Below are 18,764 nucleotides of genomic sequence, written 5' to 3'. Positions count from 1 at the left end.
TCTTGAATATTTCAAGCATGAGCTGAAATACATTCCTTATTAATTTTTTTTTTACTTTTTGTTATTTCAAACAGGAAATACTAAGTTTCTATTCTCTGTATTTATGTCAGCATTCTTCAGTGTCCTCTTTTTATTTGTATTTATTTACTTTGCTAAAGCAATTCTTTACATGGGGATGTAAGCTTATGAAACATTCTGAGCTCTTGCATGCCAGAAATTTCTTGATTCATCTTGGGACACAGACAGAATTCTACATCAAAAATTATTTCCTCTGAGAAATTTGACAAAATATTATTCCATTACCTCCTAGCTCTTAACTATTGGTAATGCTGCTAAGCAAGTGGCTGATATTATTTATATTTGTCCTCCATTTGTAGGATACCTATTTACATTTCTCTGTGGAAGCTTCAAGAATATTCTCCTTATTTATGGTCTTCTAGAAATGTAAAAGAATGTGAAAAAAATGTATAACTCTTAAAATTCATTCTCCTTGGTATTTTGTGGAGCTCCTCAAATCAAACTAATGTCTTTGCTCAACTTAGGATGATTGGTTTTTATATCCTATACTCTCAATGATTTTCTCAACATTCTGCTTCTAGAGCACATAATAAATAGATAATTGTTTTGTATCCATCCTCCATTTCTTATATTTTCAATTTTTATTCACATAATGCTTATGTTTTAGTTTATTTGAAATAAAAAATATTATATTGGGACCTTAAAAAGGAAGAGGGGTATAACAATTGGCTCATATTAAACCAGAGGTCAAAGAGATTTTTATGTTTTTATATAAAAAAAACAACTTAATAATTTGAATAGTATAACCTCCTTTAAGGTTGCAGTATACATATCCACATATATGGAATACCTAAAATATCTAGGACATAAATTTTCTAGTAGTTTCATGTTAAATGAAACTTATAAAATTCCATTATTTGAAAAATTATTTCAATTTTGTTTTGAGGTCATCATTTGGATTTTTCATCATCTACATATGCACTTACCTGCTCAAATAGCATTTTCATTTGCAGAAGGGATTCAAAAATCCAGGTTTTCTATATGATTAAACTATTTTGCTTCTTGGGAAATCAGATTCCTACCCAGTAGTTTTAATTGCAAATGTTTTTGTGAAAAGAGAGAGATCACCAAAAAGTAGATTGCATATCCAAAGACAGATTAAGTTGCAAGATAAAAAATTTAAATTAGGTCAAAGAAATTGGTGGAACAACTCTTCCTTTTAATAAATCTATACTATCTTTTTCTACTATAAACATAAAGTATAATATACATATGTACTCCTCTAGATGCCATCAGAGATTTCCATTTTTCTTTCCTAGTACCCATAATTTTATGATAAAAATGACTTTAAGGGCTGGGGATTTGGCTCATGCGGTAGCGCACTTGCCTGGCATGCCCAGGGTGCTGGGTTTGATCCTCAGCACCACATACAAATAAAATAAAGATGTTGTGTCCACTGAAACTAAAAAATAAATATTAAAAAAAATTTCTCTCTCTCTTTCTTTAAAAAAAGACTTTGTAATCTAAATATTCATAAATTTAAAATAATTTTATTAGTATTAAAACACTTAATGATTTATGTCACAGACCCTGAGATATGTAAATCAGACATACAACCAAATCCAAAATTCCCTGGCATGAAGAAATAATTTACTGAAATAACACACTTATTTAACAATATTATATGTTAAGAATATTGCTAGATGCCAAGAGCAGTGGCACATGCCTGTAATCCAGCAGCTGGAGAGGCTAAGTAGGAGGATCACAAATACAAAGCCAGCCTTAGCAATTTAGAAGGCCCTAAGCAACATAGCAAGACCCTATCTCTAAATAAAAATTTATTTTATTTTTATTTAGGGGTGGATGCTGGGGATTGAACTCAGAGGCACTCAGCCACTGGTCCCAGCCCTATTTTGTATTTTTATGTAGAGACAAGGTTTCCCTGAGTTGCTTAGTGCCTTGCCTTTGCTGAGGTTGGCTTTGAACTTGTGATCCTCCTTTCTCAACCCAAGCCACTGAAATTAAAGGCATGTACCACTGCACCAGGCTAAAATTAAAAAACAAAAAAAGGACTGGGGATGTGGCTCAGTTAAGTGCCCCTGGATTCAATCCCGAGGAAAGGAAGGAAGGAAGGAAGGAAGGAAGGAAGGAAGGAAGGAAGGAAGGAAGGAAGGGAGGGAGGGAGGGAGGGAGGAAGGAAGGAAGGAGAAAGGAAGGAAGGAAGAAAGGAAGGAAGGAAGGAAAGAAAGACTGCTAGATGATTTTAATCTGTCTTTTGAATTAAGAGCTACAAAATAAACAAAGCAAAAAAAAAAAAACTCATAGAACCTGATACTAATTTTGACCCTATCTCAAATTCAGTTAGTGCCTCAGAAAAAAAACAAATCCATTCCTGAATGCCTCACTAAATTAATCTAATCCCTTACATTTCATATAGTTATATTAATTAGCAGTGCATTTATCATTTTCTTAAATCAGTGCACCCTGATTTCATACTGCTGATTTTACTATTAAAAACATTATAAATAAATTCTTGGCATTGTCTCATTTCGCAGTATTTATTTTACTAAGCAATGCTCTGATATAGATGTTTAGCTGCATTTTAAACTCTGTTTAATGATCCTGTCTTGATCATTTGTTATTAATAATATCTTGTAAAGATAGTCTTGTACTTTATAAACACAGGACTAAACTGTGACATTTGTCTTAATTTGTTTCGGCCACTATAATGAAATAACATAAACTAGGTAGCTTATTAATGACAAAAATTTATTTCTCATAGTTCTGGAGGCTGGAAAGTTTAAGATCAAAGAACAAGCAGATTCAGTGTCTCCTTCCTTTTCCCTATGACCTCACAGGGAGCAGCTCCCTTGGGCCTATTTCATAAGGCCACTAATCCTATTTGAAAGAGATCTGTCCTCATGATCTAATTACTTCCCAGAAGGTCTTACCTCCTAATACTATCACCTTGGGTATTAATTTCAACATATGAATTAGGGATAATGAGATAAACATTCAAACTATAGTAGCATTATCTGTGGATATAACTTTTTAACTGTAAATTTTACCTTGATCTTCTTGCAAATTCAATCTGAAATAGTCACTATTCATTTTTAAATTTAGTCTGCTTTATAATTTTCAATCTACTCAATTTTAACTATTTGTAAAATAATGATACTTCAGTTTAAAAAATCACATAAACAGAGTTTATAATGTAGTTAACAGGAGTGAAAAATAACTGAAGAGGTTTAGGGTTCAAGATGAATTTAAATTGAAGAGGGAAATAAATTACACTATGGGTAAACTGAGTAGAACCTAAAGCAAAACTTTCTATTCCATATTCAACACACTTAAGTTTAACTTTCACATCTATTCTATGAATAAAATTTCTGGTAAGACCTCAACTACAAGTGATTCCCTCATAGAAAAACAATTTACTCTGAGTTTCAATAATTTTGTTCAACTTTAAAAATATGGAATTATCAGTTAGCAAAGATTTCACAACAGGTGTTCAGGTACATCTATCAATTAATAATATAATATTTATGTTATGCAGTCTCCTCCTTGTTTCCTAGATTACAAATAAGTTTAATTATAAAAGTCTGCTTACCGTATCTAATACTTTAGTAATTCTTTCTGTTCTTGATAAGAAGGCAGCATATTGGCTAGTCAAGTTAGGTAATGCATCAAAAAGTCCACAAACCTATGAATTCAAAAAGGCATGTTGAAAGAAGTGGTTAAAACTAGTATACCATTTATTTTTATCAATATATGTAGCACTCTAAAAATTGTTTGCAATGAAGATCATCAATAATGCTTTGTCACTAAATAGAAATAGACATGTACTCATAAAAAACTATAATTTTAAATAGGACATAGAATTTAAAAAGATTTAATTCAGTGAAATATTACAATGGAAACAGTTGATTATATGAACTTGTAGGTAAGTATGATGGATCTGTATACATTATTTAAAAATATTAGGGGTGAATTTCTAGATATATTCTGATATCTAATTCAGACATCAATTCTTGTTCCATTTTACAACCAGAGGGTTTTAATCTCAATAATATATGAGTATAATGTATTTATACATTTATGTAGTATTATCTGCTAATGATTTATTATTAATGCATAAAATAAAATGTATTAGCTATAACTAAATTATGTGGTAATGTATTAATACATTTCCTATGCAAAGTAATCAATGCTCTTAAATATCATAATCCCTAATATGCATTGAAGATATAAATTAATAGGCTAGAGGAAGCTGGTAATCTAAAACTTTAATTAGCAATTAATTAACCTTTGTGATATTATACTTTCTCTGACTTATCATAATTTATTCATTTGCATTCATTTAATAATTTAAACTGTATAATAGTAATAACACTATTTGTTTATACAAAAGGGATAGGATTTATTTTCCATTCTCATATTTGTTTTTGTATATTCACAATGTTTTTGTGTATTCATACTTTTTATTCATCTTTAATATTTCAGATTTTGACACATAGTAGAAAATAGTTAGAGGTTTCTCTCTTCCACTTTTCACATTTTTAACATTAATTCAGTGGGGGAAAAAGTCCATCCCCATATACTGTATCTGTGACACTATCAGTTCTTTAGCGTAAATGCCAAAATGTAACTTTTCCACTCGTTTTTTCATGGTATTTCTATGTAGTCACTCAAAAGAAAACAGAACAATCACAGTCACATTTTTTAAAAATGCAAACGCCTTCAAATAAAGAATATATAAGCTAATATCATTATTGTGTAGCTTTTAAATTTTTTCAATTGAAAAATAATTTTTTTTATCAATGTATTATCAATGTCATGTATGTGGTACTAGAAGTTATGCTATAAGAAATTTCTAAAGCATTCTGCAATTTTTACTATTTAAGGAGTAGAAGTATCCAAGCTTAAATAATAATAAGTGAATTCCTCTTTGGATGATTTTGACTTTAAAGGGAATAAGTAGTTTGTAGCACACCACATTTCCAACCATGAACAATTTACAATTAATCCAGATAAAATATAACAAAGTCTTATTTTGAAAGGCCTCATAGAGTAATAGAAGTAACACAGATCAGAGGGCTAAAATTCTGAAAAGGGTAGAGCCTCTGAGTGGTGAACTGTCAATCAGCAGGTGCTTTCTCACTGGAGCATGTGCTGATAATAGACTAGATAATACAATAGGAATCCGGGCTTAGGCCTAGAGCAAGGCTGCTGCTGCTAAGGAACTGAGAAATTATCTTATTGTCTTTTATTGGGACAAAATGACAAAATTGCAGACTTGAAGTACCTAAAAACACCTGGTCTGTTTTCTCATCAGAATATCTGTGAGAGGTAAAAGCAGGGAAAAGTTAAAAATGTAAGCCAAAATACTGAAACACAAAAGCATCCAAGATGTAGTTCAGGACCTGCCAGAAAGAAGGACCCTAAATACATCAGGTTCACCTTGGAGGTCCCAGAGGGATTATACTTAAGAAAATGAAACAACCAGAGGTAAACAAAGCACTGGCAAAAATGTAATCAGTACTACACATGATTGTATTAAGCTGATCTCTCACCCTTATATGCCTTACAGAGGAAAGCATGAAGCCTATTGAGTAGATAAAAACACAATTTAGAATCTGGACTATGTTTTATACATAATACATGTCATTATATTAAAAAGTACAGGGCTTTCCAAAAGTTATAATGTATGGTTAAATATCAACAGAAAACAATTAACAGAATACAACAATAAACCAATAAGGTGACACAGATATAATACTAAACAAGGACTTTAAAATAACTATGATTGCTCAGGCGTGGAGGCACATGCCTATAATCCCAGCAGTTTGGGAGCCTGAGGCAGGAGGATCACAAGATCAAAGCCAATCTCAGCAACTTAGCAAGACACTAAGCAAGGAGACCCTGTCTCAAAATAAAAAACATAAAATAAAAAGTGTTTGGGATGTGGCTCAGTAATTAAGCACCTCTGGGTTCAATCCTGGTATCTAAATATATATATATATATATATATATATATATATATATATATATATATATATATATAAATAAATAGAATTTTTAAATAACTATGATTAATCTGTGTTCAACAAAACAAAGGGAAAATAGATTAAAAGACTTGTTAAAAACATGGAGAATTTTACCTGAGAATTGAACCCATTAATAAATAATGCTAGAACTAAAAAATAGAATATCTGAGATTAAAATTCAATAGAGTGACTAAACAGCAGTTGAAACACAGTTGAATAAAAGATTAGTAAATTGAAAGCTAACCCTGTAGAAAATATCTAAACCAAAGCATGAAGAGGAAAAAGAAGGCTTAATACAGAGTCATTCTAAGACATGTTTGGGGCATGCTGTGTAGGTCTAACATATACAGAAAGACAGTAACAAAGGATAGGACAAAAAAAGTATGAGGTAACAGTCAAGAATTCTTCCAAACTGATAAAAGATATCAATCCAGAGACTTAAAGTGTCTGTAAACATCAGGCAAATGTATTAAAAATAAAATATATCAAAGACAAAGAAAAAAGACCAAAAACAAAAGTCAATTTCTTTCAAAGAAGAAAATTATACCCAATAATTTACTTCTCAATGGAAATAAAAGCCAAAAAAAAAAAAAAAAGTGGGAAGACACCATTAAAGGGCTGGAAGTAATTACCTAAAAAGTCTATATCTAAGAAAATCATTCAAAAATTGCAAAATAATGACATTGTCATACAAACGAAACTTAACAATAATTCAGCAACAGCAGACCTGAATCAACAGGATAGGGAGTTTTTCAGACAGAAGATAAATGATTCCACATTAAAACATGGAAATGCAGAAAACAAAGAAGCACAACACAAAGTGTAAACATGTGGATACATATAAATGAATACAAAACAATAATATTCAAATGGCTTTTAAGATATAAATTTAAAATGTATGACAATAATTAAACAAAAACGGGATATAGCAAAATGGAGTTAAAATGTTCTAAGCATTATTGAGGAAGTGGTAAAACTTATCCTTTTCATCAAACTGCAGTAATTAATGGATGCCTCATAGTTTAATGACAAGCATTAAAAATAGTAAAACAATGCATAACTAAAAATGTAATAGAGGTAGCTATAATAGAATAAAATAAATATTTTATTAATCAGAAAATAATTTTGAGACCAGTATGTCAAAATAAACTGGCCTATATGGTATCTCCTTAATACGGGGTGAGGGGAGGTGTCTGTGTATACACAATACTAATAAAAAATAATCAAATTAAGCATGAATGGATTAATATTACAACTAAACACAAAGATATCAGACTGATTTTTTAAAATTTAGACATGTTTATGATCTTTCACTCTTGACTATAGAGTTTGTCAAATTTTCTGTAATCTACCAGAGTCTGAGTTACAACCATAGGTACTTCAATAAAAATAGGCATCACAATACTGAATGCCAAATACAACAGAGCTACAGTAACAAAAAGCAGCATGGTAATGGCACTGAAATAGACATAAAGACCAGTGAAACAGAACAAAAGACACAGAAAGAAACCCGTTTATATACAGGCAGTCATCTGATACTCGAAAAGGGTGGAAAAACATACATTACAGAAGATATACTTTTTAACAAATGGTATTAGGAAAGTACAAATCCATATGTAGAAGAATGAAGCTAGATCCCTGTCTTTGGCCTTGCACAAAAGTCAAGTCAAAGTGGATCAAAAACCTAGTATTTAGACCAGAAACTTAGCAGATGTTGGAAGGAAACATAGGCTCAACATTACAACATATTGGCATTGGAACTGACTTTCTTAACCAGATCCCTAGTGCTAAAAAAATAAAACCAAGAATCAATGAATGGCACAGCATCAAATTAAAAACTTCTGCACAGCAAAGGAAACATAAAGAGAGCCTACAGAACGAAAGAAAATCTTTGCCAGCTGCCCTCTGACACTGGATTGATGGCTAGAATATACAAAGGATTCAAACAACTTAACATCAAAAATTCAAATAACCCAATCAATAAATGGGCAAAAGAACTAAATAGTCATTTCTCAAAAGATGAAATACAATGGCCAATAAATATATGAAAAAATGTTTAATATCCCTAGAAATCAGGGAACTACAAATCAAAACTATACTGAAATTTCATCTTACTCCACTCAGAATGGCAATTATCAGGAATACAAATAATAATAAATGGGTGAGGAAACGGAGGAAAGGGTCCACTCACACATTGGTGGTAGGACTGTAAATTAGTACAACAACTTTGGAAAGCAGTATGAAAATTCCTCAAAAGACTAGGAAGACAATTCCCATATGACCCAGTTATCACACTCCTTGGTATTTAGTTCCTAACATCAGAAAATTATAGTGATATAAGCACATCAAATTTTGTAGCAGCACAATTCACAGTAGCCACAATATGGAACCAATTTAGGTACCTGTAAACAGATGAATAGATAAAGAAAATGTGGTATGTATATACAAAGAGTTTTACTCAGCCATAAAGAAGAATAAAATTATGGCATTTGCTGATAAATTTATGGAACTGGAGAACATCATGTCAAGTGAAATAAGACAGACTCAGTTTTGTCAAGAGTTGAATGTCTTCTCTCATATGCAGAAGCTACAGCAAAATAAGGGGGGGGGAGAAAAGGGGATGAACTTATGAAAATAGAAGGAAGATTAGTGAAATATAAGGGGATTGAGAAGAGTGAGGAGAGAGAGGAAAAGGGAGGAAATGCAGAATGAAATTGACCAAATTATGCTAGATACATATTTGAATGTACCATGGTGAATTTCACCTTTATGTAAATCTATAAAGCACCAATTTAAAAAATAACCTATAGAAGGAATATCAGTAGAATACTAGGAATGAGAGGAGGGAAGAAGAAAGGGAAAGAAGTAGTAATAGGGACTGAAATAGAGCAAATTATGTTGTATGCATATATGATTATATCACAAAGAACCTCACGATTCTGTACAATTATAAAGCACTAATACAGACATTTAAAACATAATATTAAAAAAATAATAAATGTGGGCTGGGATTGTGGCTCAGTGGTAGAGGGCTTGCCTAGCATGCGCAGGACCCTGAGTTTGATCCTCAGCACCACATAAAAATAAATGAATGGAATAAAGGTATTGTGTCCAACTACAACTAAAAAAAATTAAAAAAAAAAAAGAAGAATAAATGAGGGCTGGGGTTGTAGCTCAGTGGTAGAGCACTTGCCTCACATGCATTAGGCCCTGGGCTCAATACTCAGCACCACATTAAATAAATAAATAAATAAATAAACAAACAAACAAACAAACAAACACTTAGTCAGTCCTCCTTACCCTCAAACCCTAATGAAGGCAAGATAGATGGTAAAAAATGGATACCTATGGGGCAAGGGATATGACTCAGTTGGTAGAGTGCTTGCCTCACATGAACAAGGCCCTCAGTTCAATCCCCACCAAGCACTACAAAAAATATCTTTTATAATGGGTAAGAACAATATTCTTTGCTTGGGAGAAAGATAATAGATCCTTGAAAGATATTTGGTATATAATCATCCTTGAAAAGGTAGTTCTGAACAACAATAAAAAAAAAAAATTCTGCAGAAAACAAAATATAGAGAATTGACATTTCCTGGAGTTCATTCCTCAAAAAAAGAAAAAACCAACAAATAAATGAACTCACACTACATCTCAAAACCCTAGAAAAGGAAGCAACAGCAAATATAGCAGAAGACAAGAAATAATTAAAATCAGAGCAGAAATCAATGAAATTGAAACAAAAAAAAACATTGAAAAAATTGATAAAACTAAAAGTTGGTTCTTTGAAAAAATAAATAAGATCGACAGACCCTTAGCCATGCTAGCGAAGAGAAGAAGAGAGAAAACTCAAATTACTAACATACGGGATGAAAAAGGCAATATCACAACAGACACTACAGAAATACAGAAGATAATTAGAAAGTACTTTGAAACCCTATATTCTAATAAAATAGAAGACAGTGAAGATATCGATAAATTTCTTAAGTCATATGATCTGCCCAGATTTAGTCAGGAAGACACACACAATTTAAACAGACCAATAACAAAGGAAGAAATAGAAGAAGCCATCAAAAGACTACCAACCAAGAAAAGCCCTGGACCGGATGGGTGTACATCGGAGTTTTACAAAACCTTCAAAGAAGAATTAATACCAACACTTTTCAAGCTATTTCAAGAAATAGAAAAATAAGGAGCTCTTCCAAATTCATTCTATGAGGCCAACATTACCCTGATCCCGAAACCAGACAAAGAAACTTCAAAGAAAGAAAACTACAGACCAATATCTCTAATGAACATAGATGCAAAAATTCTCAATAAAATCCTGGCGAATCGAATACAAAAGCATATCAAAAAAATTGTGCACCATGATCAAGTAGGATTCATCCCTGGGATGTAAGGTTGGTTCAATATACGGAAATCAATAAATGTTATTCACCACATCAATAGACTTAAAGATAAGAACCACATGATCGTCTTGATAGATACAGAAAAAGCATTCGACAAAGTACAGCATCCCTTTATGTTCAAAACACTAGAAAAACTAGGGATAACAGGAACTTACCTCAACATTGTAAAAGCTATATATGCTAAGCCTCAGGCTAGCATCATTCTAAACGGAGAAAAACTGAAGGCATTCCCGCTAAAATCTGGAACAAGACAGGGATGCCCTCTCTCACCACTTCTATTTAATTTAGTCCTTGAAATACTACCCAGGGCAATTAGACAGACAAAAGAAATTAAAGGCATAAAAATAGGAAAAGAAGAACTTAAAATATCACTATTTGCCGATGACATGATTCTATACCTAGCAGACCCAAAAGGCTCTACAAAGAAACTATCAGAGCTAATAAATGAATTCAGCAAAGTGGCAGGATATAAAATCAACACGCATAAATCAAAGGCATTCCTGTATATCAGCAACAAAACTTCTGAAATGGAAATGAGGAAAACCACCCCATTCACAATATCCTCAAAAAAAATAAAATACTTGGGAATCAACCTAACAAAAGAGGTGAAAGATTTATACAATGAAAACTACAGAACCCTAAAGAGAGAGATAGAAGAAGATCTTAGAAGATGGAAAAATGTACCCTGTTCATGGATAGGTAGAACCAACATCATCAAAATGGCGATATTACCCAAAGTTCTCTACAGGTTCAACGCAATGCCAATCAAAATCCCAAAGGCATTTCTTGTAGAAATAGATAAAGCTATCATGAAATTCATATGGAAAAACAAAAGACCCAGAATAGCAAAAGCAATTCTAAGCAGGAAGTGTGAATCTGGAGGTATAGCGATACCAGATTTCAAACTGTACTACAGAGCAATAGTAACAAAAACAGCATGGTACTGGTACCAAAACAGGCAGGTGGACCAATGGTACAGAATAGAGGACACAGAGACCAATCCACAAAATTACAACTTTCTTATATTTGATAAAGGGGCTAAAAGCATGCAATGGAGAAAGGATAGCATCTTCAACAAATGGTGCTGGGAAAACTGGAAATCCATATGCAACAAAATGAAGCTGAACCCCTTTCTCTCGCCATGCACAAAAGTTAATTCAAAATGGATCAAAGAGCTTGATATCAAATCAGAGACTCTAAGCCTGATAGAAGAAAAAGTTGGCTCCGATCTACATATTGTGGGGTCGGGCTCCAAATTCCTTAATATGACGCCCATAGCCCAAGAGTTAAATACAAGAATAAACAAATGGGACTTACTTAAACTAAAAAGTTTTTTCTCAGCAAGAGAAACAATAAGAGAGGTAAATAGGGAACCTACATCCTGGGAACAAATTTTTACTCCTCACACTTCAGATAGAGCCCTAATATCCAGAATATACAAAGAACTCAAAAAATTAAACAATAAGATAACAAATAACCCTATCAACAAATGGCCAAGGACCTGAACAGACACTTCTCAGAGGAGGACATACAATCAATCAACAAGTACATGAAAAAATGCTCACCATCTCTAGCAGTCAGAGAAATGCAAATCAAAACCACCCTAAGATACCATCTCACTCCAGTGAGATTGGCAGCCATTATGAAGTCAAACAACAATAAGTGCTGGTGAGGATGTGGGGAAAAGGGTACACTTGTACATTGCTAGTGGGACTGCAAATTGGTGCAGCCAATTTGGAAAGCAGTATGGAGATTCCTGGGAAAGCTGGGAATGGAACCACCATTTGACCCAGCTATCGCCCTTCTCGGTCTATTCCCTGAGGACCTTAAAAGAGCATACTATAGGGATACTGCCACATCAATGATCATAGCAGCACAATTCACAATAGCTAGACTCTGGAATCAACCTAGATGCCCTTCAATAGATGAATGGATAAAAAAATGTGGCATTTATACACAATGGAGTATTACGCAGCACTAAAAAATGACAAAATCATGGAATTTGCAGGGAAATGGATGGCATTAGAGCAGATTATGCTAAGTGAAGCTAGCCAATCCTTAAAAAACAAATGCCAAATGTCTTCTTTGATATAAAGAGAGCAACCAAGAACAGAACAGGGAGGAAGAGCATGAGGAAAAGATTAACATTAAACAGAGACGAGTGGGGGGAGAGAAAGGGAGAGAGAAGGGAAACTGTATGGAAATGGAAGGAGATCCTCATTGTTACACAAAATTACATATAAGAGTTTGTAAGGGGAAAGGGGAAAAGAAAACAAGGGAGAGAATTGAATAACAGCAGATGGGGTAGAGAGGGAAGATGAGAGGGAAGGGGAGGGGGGATAGTAGGGGATAGGAAAGGTAGCAGAATACAACAGTCACTAATATGGCATTATGTAAAAATGTGGATGTGTAACCGATGTGATTCTGCAACTTGTATTTGGGGTAAAAATGGGAGTTCATAACCCACTTGAATCAAATGCATGAAAGATGATATGTCATGAGATTTGTAATGTTTTGAACAACCAATAAAAATAAATAAATAAATAAATAAAATAGAACTGAGTCTTATAAAAAAATAAAAATAGATATTTTTATAGAAAACAAATTTTTGGGTGTGATGTTTACATAGAAAATAAATCTCCAGTGCACATTTTTTCAAATGTTACATTTGTCATCTCTAGATACATCTAAATTTGTATCTTCTTATTTCTGCCATTTTCCTAAAATGTGCTCAATCTTTACTTAAAATATGGAATATAGTCATAATAATTAATGTCCTATCTACAAGTTCTATTATCAGACATGATTTTAAGAGACCACTAAGGGCTTGACATTAGATATAAAAATATTATTTTTGTATTAACATGTTACCTGGTAATGAGAAGGCCCAGGAGTAGTGCAAGCATTTTCCTGAACCAGTAACGAGGTTCTAGGGACAGAAGAACCAAATGCACTTTTCTTTTTTTTCTCTAAGCTGACATTGGTGATTACAGTTTTGTTTCGGATATTATAAAACCCAGGACCTAAAATTATAAAGAATATTATACATAAGAATAAATATACAGATAATTACTTTTTCAAATTGAATAAATTAAGAAACTTTTTTTTAGAAAAAGCTCTCGTATTTTGATTGGTATGCAAAAATGGTATAAACCCTTTTAAAATATTTGTCAAGTTCATATAAAATTAAAAATATTCTTACCATATGACCCAGAAATTTTACTCCTAGGCATTTCCAAAAATAAAACAACCTAATGTCCATCAGCTGATGAACAGGTAAAGAAAACAATGGAATAGGAATACTATACTCAAATAATGAAATATAGCTCAGCAATAAAAAATAAAAGATAAATGCAATGATGGGAATGAATCTCAAAAACATTTGATGCCAAGTAAAAGAAGGCAGTCACAAACTCCTGAATAATACATTATTCCACTTATATAAAATTTTATAAAAACAAAATTCACAGAATCAGAAACAGTTGCCTGAGGTCAGGAGTAAGGGTAGAAATCATACAAAGAAGCATGAGGGAACTTTTTAGAAATTATGGAAATGTTCTGAAAACTTGACTTTAATGGTTATTGCCTGTCTGAAAGAAAGTTGACACCTATGACTCCATTTTTGTGACCATACACCTCATAATGCTATGCCAACTACTTTGTCAACTTGTTGAACATACCAAAAGAAAATTATTTGCTGAAAAGGAAGATCCTAATAATTGTATAAAATGAACTTTTCCCCAATAACAATGATATCCTCTGAGCTGCTCTGTGCTAGAACAATGAGCAATAGAAGTAAATTTATCCCAGTCATAAATTCCTGACAAGCAACTTAAGTCACTCACTTAAAATATCTCTTTATCTTCAAAAAAATCCTCTAACACTATACCTAATGAAACACACCCTGGTCTTTACTAGAATCTATATTCCATGAATTTCTATTTAAGATTCCATATAAATGTCTTTTTGCTTAACATAGCATTTGAGTCTCTTTGGATGACAGTTGACTACATACATTTACTAAAAAATTATCAAACTGTACTGTCAAAATGAATAGTCATTATTTTGTGAAAATTATACTTTAATAGAACAGAAAAAAAGGAAAAAAATCTCAAAGCTGAAAAGTGTTCAAAGGTTGACATAGCAAGTAAATTGAATTTCATGAAAACAATAAAAATTAAAATCATTATCGTCTGATCTCCTTATCATGGCAGTTATTTTAATTTTTGCCCTTTACCTTTGAGCACATAATTATAAACTGTAATATTTTCTACAGTGACAGTATGAATAAAGATTCATAATATTTTTCATTCAAAAAATACAAACAACATTCTTTGCTATCAAAAAAATTTATTAATACAAATATTTTAAGCAAATATTTGAGTTTGTTCTTTATAATTCAATTTTTCTTGTTTTTATTTTATTCATTTTAATTTATTATACATGACAGCAGAATGAATTTCAATTTATAACACACATATAGAGCACATTTTTTTCATGTCTCTTGTCTTCACAAAGTACAGTCACACCATTCATGTCTTTATACATGCACTTTGGATAATAATATCCACCACATTCCACCATCATTTCTCACTAACCCTATGCACCCCCTTGCCCCTTCCTCCCTTTTTTTAAAAAAAAGTTATTGCTGTGAGCAGTAATATCTACTATATAAAATATGATATACTTGAAAGTCAACACTAAACTTGGTTGTACTCATGTTGATTTTACTAAATTAGCTCTGCAAATTGACAGGTATGAGACCACACTTAAATCTTATTTTTCTGGGCTTCAAGTTCATCATCTAGAAATAATAGGGATTGACTAAATCAAACTGTTCAAAATCTGATCTGTGGACTACTGACTCTCCAAAATGAATCTACAAGATAAAGAGTTTACAACTAATTGCAAATTTACCATTTCACCAAGCACTCTGCAACAACTCCTTGATGAAGAAATCATTGCATTGCTATATACTCTGTGTAATCTCTTTTCTTATCATGGGCAAGAAACAAACAATAGACAAAGGAGTCTTTGAGTTGCTAAATGATCCTTTGGTTAATTCTAGATGTTAAAGTGATCAAATCATCCCATATAAGCAAATCCTTCATATTCTTGATACATTCAAGTTTGTCTGAAGCAGCAAACTCCCCAATTTTAAAAATATTCCAATTTCAAAATCTATACACCAAATGTCCCTACCAAAATTCTGTTGTATCAATTCTTAGAAAACCTAAGTGCTAATTATATTATTCTTGGTGTCTTCCAATATTTCTTCTACTATTAATGTTTAGGAAGATAAAAACAAAGTATAATAAAAAATATTTGTACAACCATTTAAGGTACATAAAAGAAAAGTATGTCAGATCTATAATCACTCTGGTGCAAGAGCACAACATAACATTCTGTAGGTAAGCTTAAGTAATTAACCATAGCCTGACCTCAGGACTCAGGATATCCATGGCCTATACATCACAGGTACTATATTTTTAAGCTTCAGGCATAAAAAGTCATTATGATTATATGATTCACTCAAATCAAAGTTTTACATATTCATTTTCTAATCATTAAGTAAGGAAATGCCCAGGAATCCTTGATCAGATCTGCTAATGGAGAGTTAGAAAGTTTAGGGGAGGACTTCTAGCAGTAAATTGCAGCTATCTAATAAGTAGTCAAATTTGCCCCATAACTTCTTGACAGGTCTAATGCATTACTGTACTCTAATAGCTACATTGAAAGAAGCCAAATTTCCATATGATCATTTTTTATTTGTTTTTAATTAGTTATACATGACAGCAGAATGCATTTCGACTCATTATACACAAATGGAGCACAACTTTTCATTCTCTGATTGTACATGATGTAGAATCGCACCATCTGTTCCTAGGGTAATGACGCCCATCTCATTCCATCATTTTTCCTACCCACCTATGTCCCCTCCCCTTTGCAATCAAATTCCTTAAATCTCCCCACAATACCCCATCATTATGGATCAGCATCCACTTATCAGAGAGAACATTCAACCTTTGTATTTTGGCATTGAGTAAATTCACTTAGCACAATATTCTCCAACTCCATCCCTTTACCTGCAAATGCCATAATTTTATTCTATTTTAATGCTGAGTGATATTCCATTGTGTACATATACCACAGTTTCTTTATCCATTCATCTGTTTAAGGGCATCTAGGTTGGTGCCACAATTTAGCTATTATGAATTGAGCTGCTATGAACACTGATGTGGCTGAGTAACTAACTATACTATGATGATTTTAACTCCTTTGGGTATAGATGGAGAAGTGGGATAGCTGTTTAAATACTCATTCCATTCCAAGTTTTCTAAGGAATCTCCATACTGCTTTCCATAGTGGTTGCACCAATTTACAATCCCACCAGCAATGCATGAGTTTACCCTTTTCCCCACATCATCGCCAATACTTATTATTGCTTGTATTCTTGATAACTGCTATTCTGACTAGAGTGAGGTGAAATCTTAGTTTTGATTTGCATTTCTCTAATTGCTAGAGATGTTGAACATTTTTTCATATATTTGATGACTGAATTGTATATCTTCTTCTGGGAAGTGTCTGTTCAGTTCCTTAGCCCATTTATTGATTGGGTTATTTATTTTTTTTGCTGTTAGCTTTTTGAGTTCTTTATATATCCTGGAAATTAGTGCTCTATCTGATGTGCATGAAATGAAGATGTTCTCCCACTTGTGGGCTCTCTCTTCACATTATTGATTGTTTCCTTTGCTGAGAAGAAGCTTTTTAGTTTGAATCCATCCCATATGTTAATTCTTGATTTTATTTCACTAGCTTTAAGAGTTTGGTTGAGGAAGTCAGGACCTAATCCACCATGATATAGATTTGGTCCTACTTTTTCTTATATTAGGTGCAGGGTCTCTTCTAATTCCTAGATCCTTGATCCACTTTGAGTTGAGTTCTGCGCATGGTCAGAGACAGGAGTTTAATTTCATTTTGTTGCATATGGATTTCCAGTTTTCCCAGCACCAATCGGTGAAGAGGCTATCTTTTCTCCAATATGTGTTTTTGGCGCCTTTGTCTAGTGTGAGATAACTCTATTTATGTGGGTTTATCTCTGTGTCTTCAATTCTGTATCACTGGTCGACATTTCTATTTTGGTGCCAATACCATGACATTTTTGTTACTATTGCTCTGTAGTATAGTTTAAGGTCTGGTATTCTGATGCCTCCTATTTCACTCTTCTTGCTAAGGATTGCTTTGGCTATTCTGGGTCTTTTATTTTTCCAGATGAATTTCATGATTGCTTTTTCTATTTCTATGAGGAATTCCATTGGGATTTTGATCAGAATTGCAGGAAATTTAGAATATCACTTCCACTGATATATATATATATATATATATATATATATATATATATATATATATATATATATATATATATCACTTTGCACTGGTCAAGAAAGTCACCAAGGCTAGCCAGGATTGAAAGGGAGAAGAGTGAGATTCAACTTCTCAATGAAATGAATAACAAATAGTTAAACAAGAAATGGAGTAATGCCATAACAAAGCCAAAAATAATAGTAGCAATGACTTTACAACCTGACAATGGATGCAAAGCCAGAGCAACCTCAAGACTTCTCAAAATGGCCTTGAGGATACTGATGTTGATGACTTGACAAAAATGTTATGGGAGGCTGGAGAAAAAAATTGCTCATATAAAAGTAGAAATTTAGCAAAACTCATACTTGATATAATAAAGAAAATACCTAATGAACAAGTAAATTCTAACTAGAAAAATTTCCAGGCTGAATGTAAATATGTCAGTAGTTGCTTTTATCCACATATGAGAAGACATGGATAGAACAAATTGAATTTAAAGTTAAACACTTTAACTTTTTACTTTTCAAGAAGAATTTATAGAAAATAAAAAGAAATAAGGATTTTCTGAATTTTAAAATAATGTTTTTCATTCCTAGCCTCTCTAGACAACAAAAATCTCTTAAAGGAACAAGTAGTTTGAGGGAAAAGACCAAAAGCAGGATGTGTCTATAAAACTCTTTGTTACAGTTTCAGAAAGATTTAGGGTGGTGCTTTATAGAATCATTCAACTAAATAAAAGAGCTTATGCGAATCTTAGGCCCACTTGACTATGACAATAGAGCTTCTAAGAATTTAAGGATGTTCAAACAAGCTGCCTCAAAGTAGAAAAAGACTTTTACAATAAAATATATGTGTGACTTTGTCTAATAGATTTTATTATAATTTAATACAATAAAAAACTCACAAAATTTTTATAAGCAATTCA

At 32.5% G+C, this 18,764-nt stretch overlaps 1 protein-coding gene across 1 annotated transcript in view; it reads right to left on the bottom strand.

Annotated features, from left to right (window-relative positions):
- Nucleotides 1–18,764, bottom strand: part of Stpg2 (sperm tail PG-rich repeat containing 2) — a 548,790-nt gene that overhangs the window by 391,794 nt on the left and 138,232 nt on the right. The window contains exons 9-10 of the mRNA XM_058583945.1: nt 13,346–13,497; nt 3,629–3,721 (exon numbers count right to left, since the gene is read on the bottom strand). Coding sequence (XP_058439928.1) covers nt 3,629–3,721; nt 13,346–13,497 — 245 coding nt within the window. The remainder of the gene's footprint in view (nt 1–3,628; nt 3,722–13,345; nt 13,498–18,764) is intronic.

Source organism: Marmota monax, unplaced genomic scaffold, assembly GCF_021218885.2.
Source record: "Marmota monax isolate L192 unplaced genomic scaffold, Marmota_monax_Labrador192_F-V1.1 WCK01_AAM20220418_F8-fsc00002, whole genome shotgun sequence".
Classification (NCBI taxonomy): Eukaryota; Metazoa; Chordata; class Mammalia; order Rodentia; family Sciuridae; genus Marmota; species Marmota monax.
This window is presented reverse-complemented; position numbering and strand designations above follow the sequence as displayed.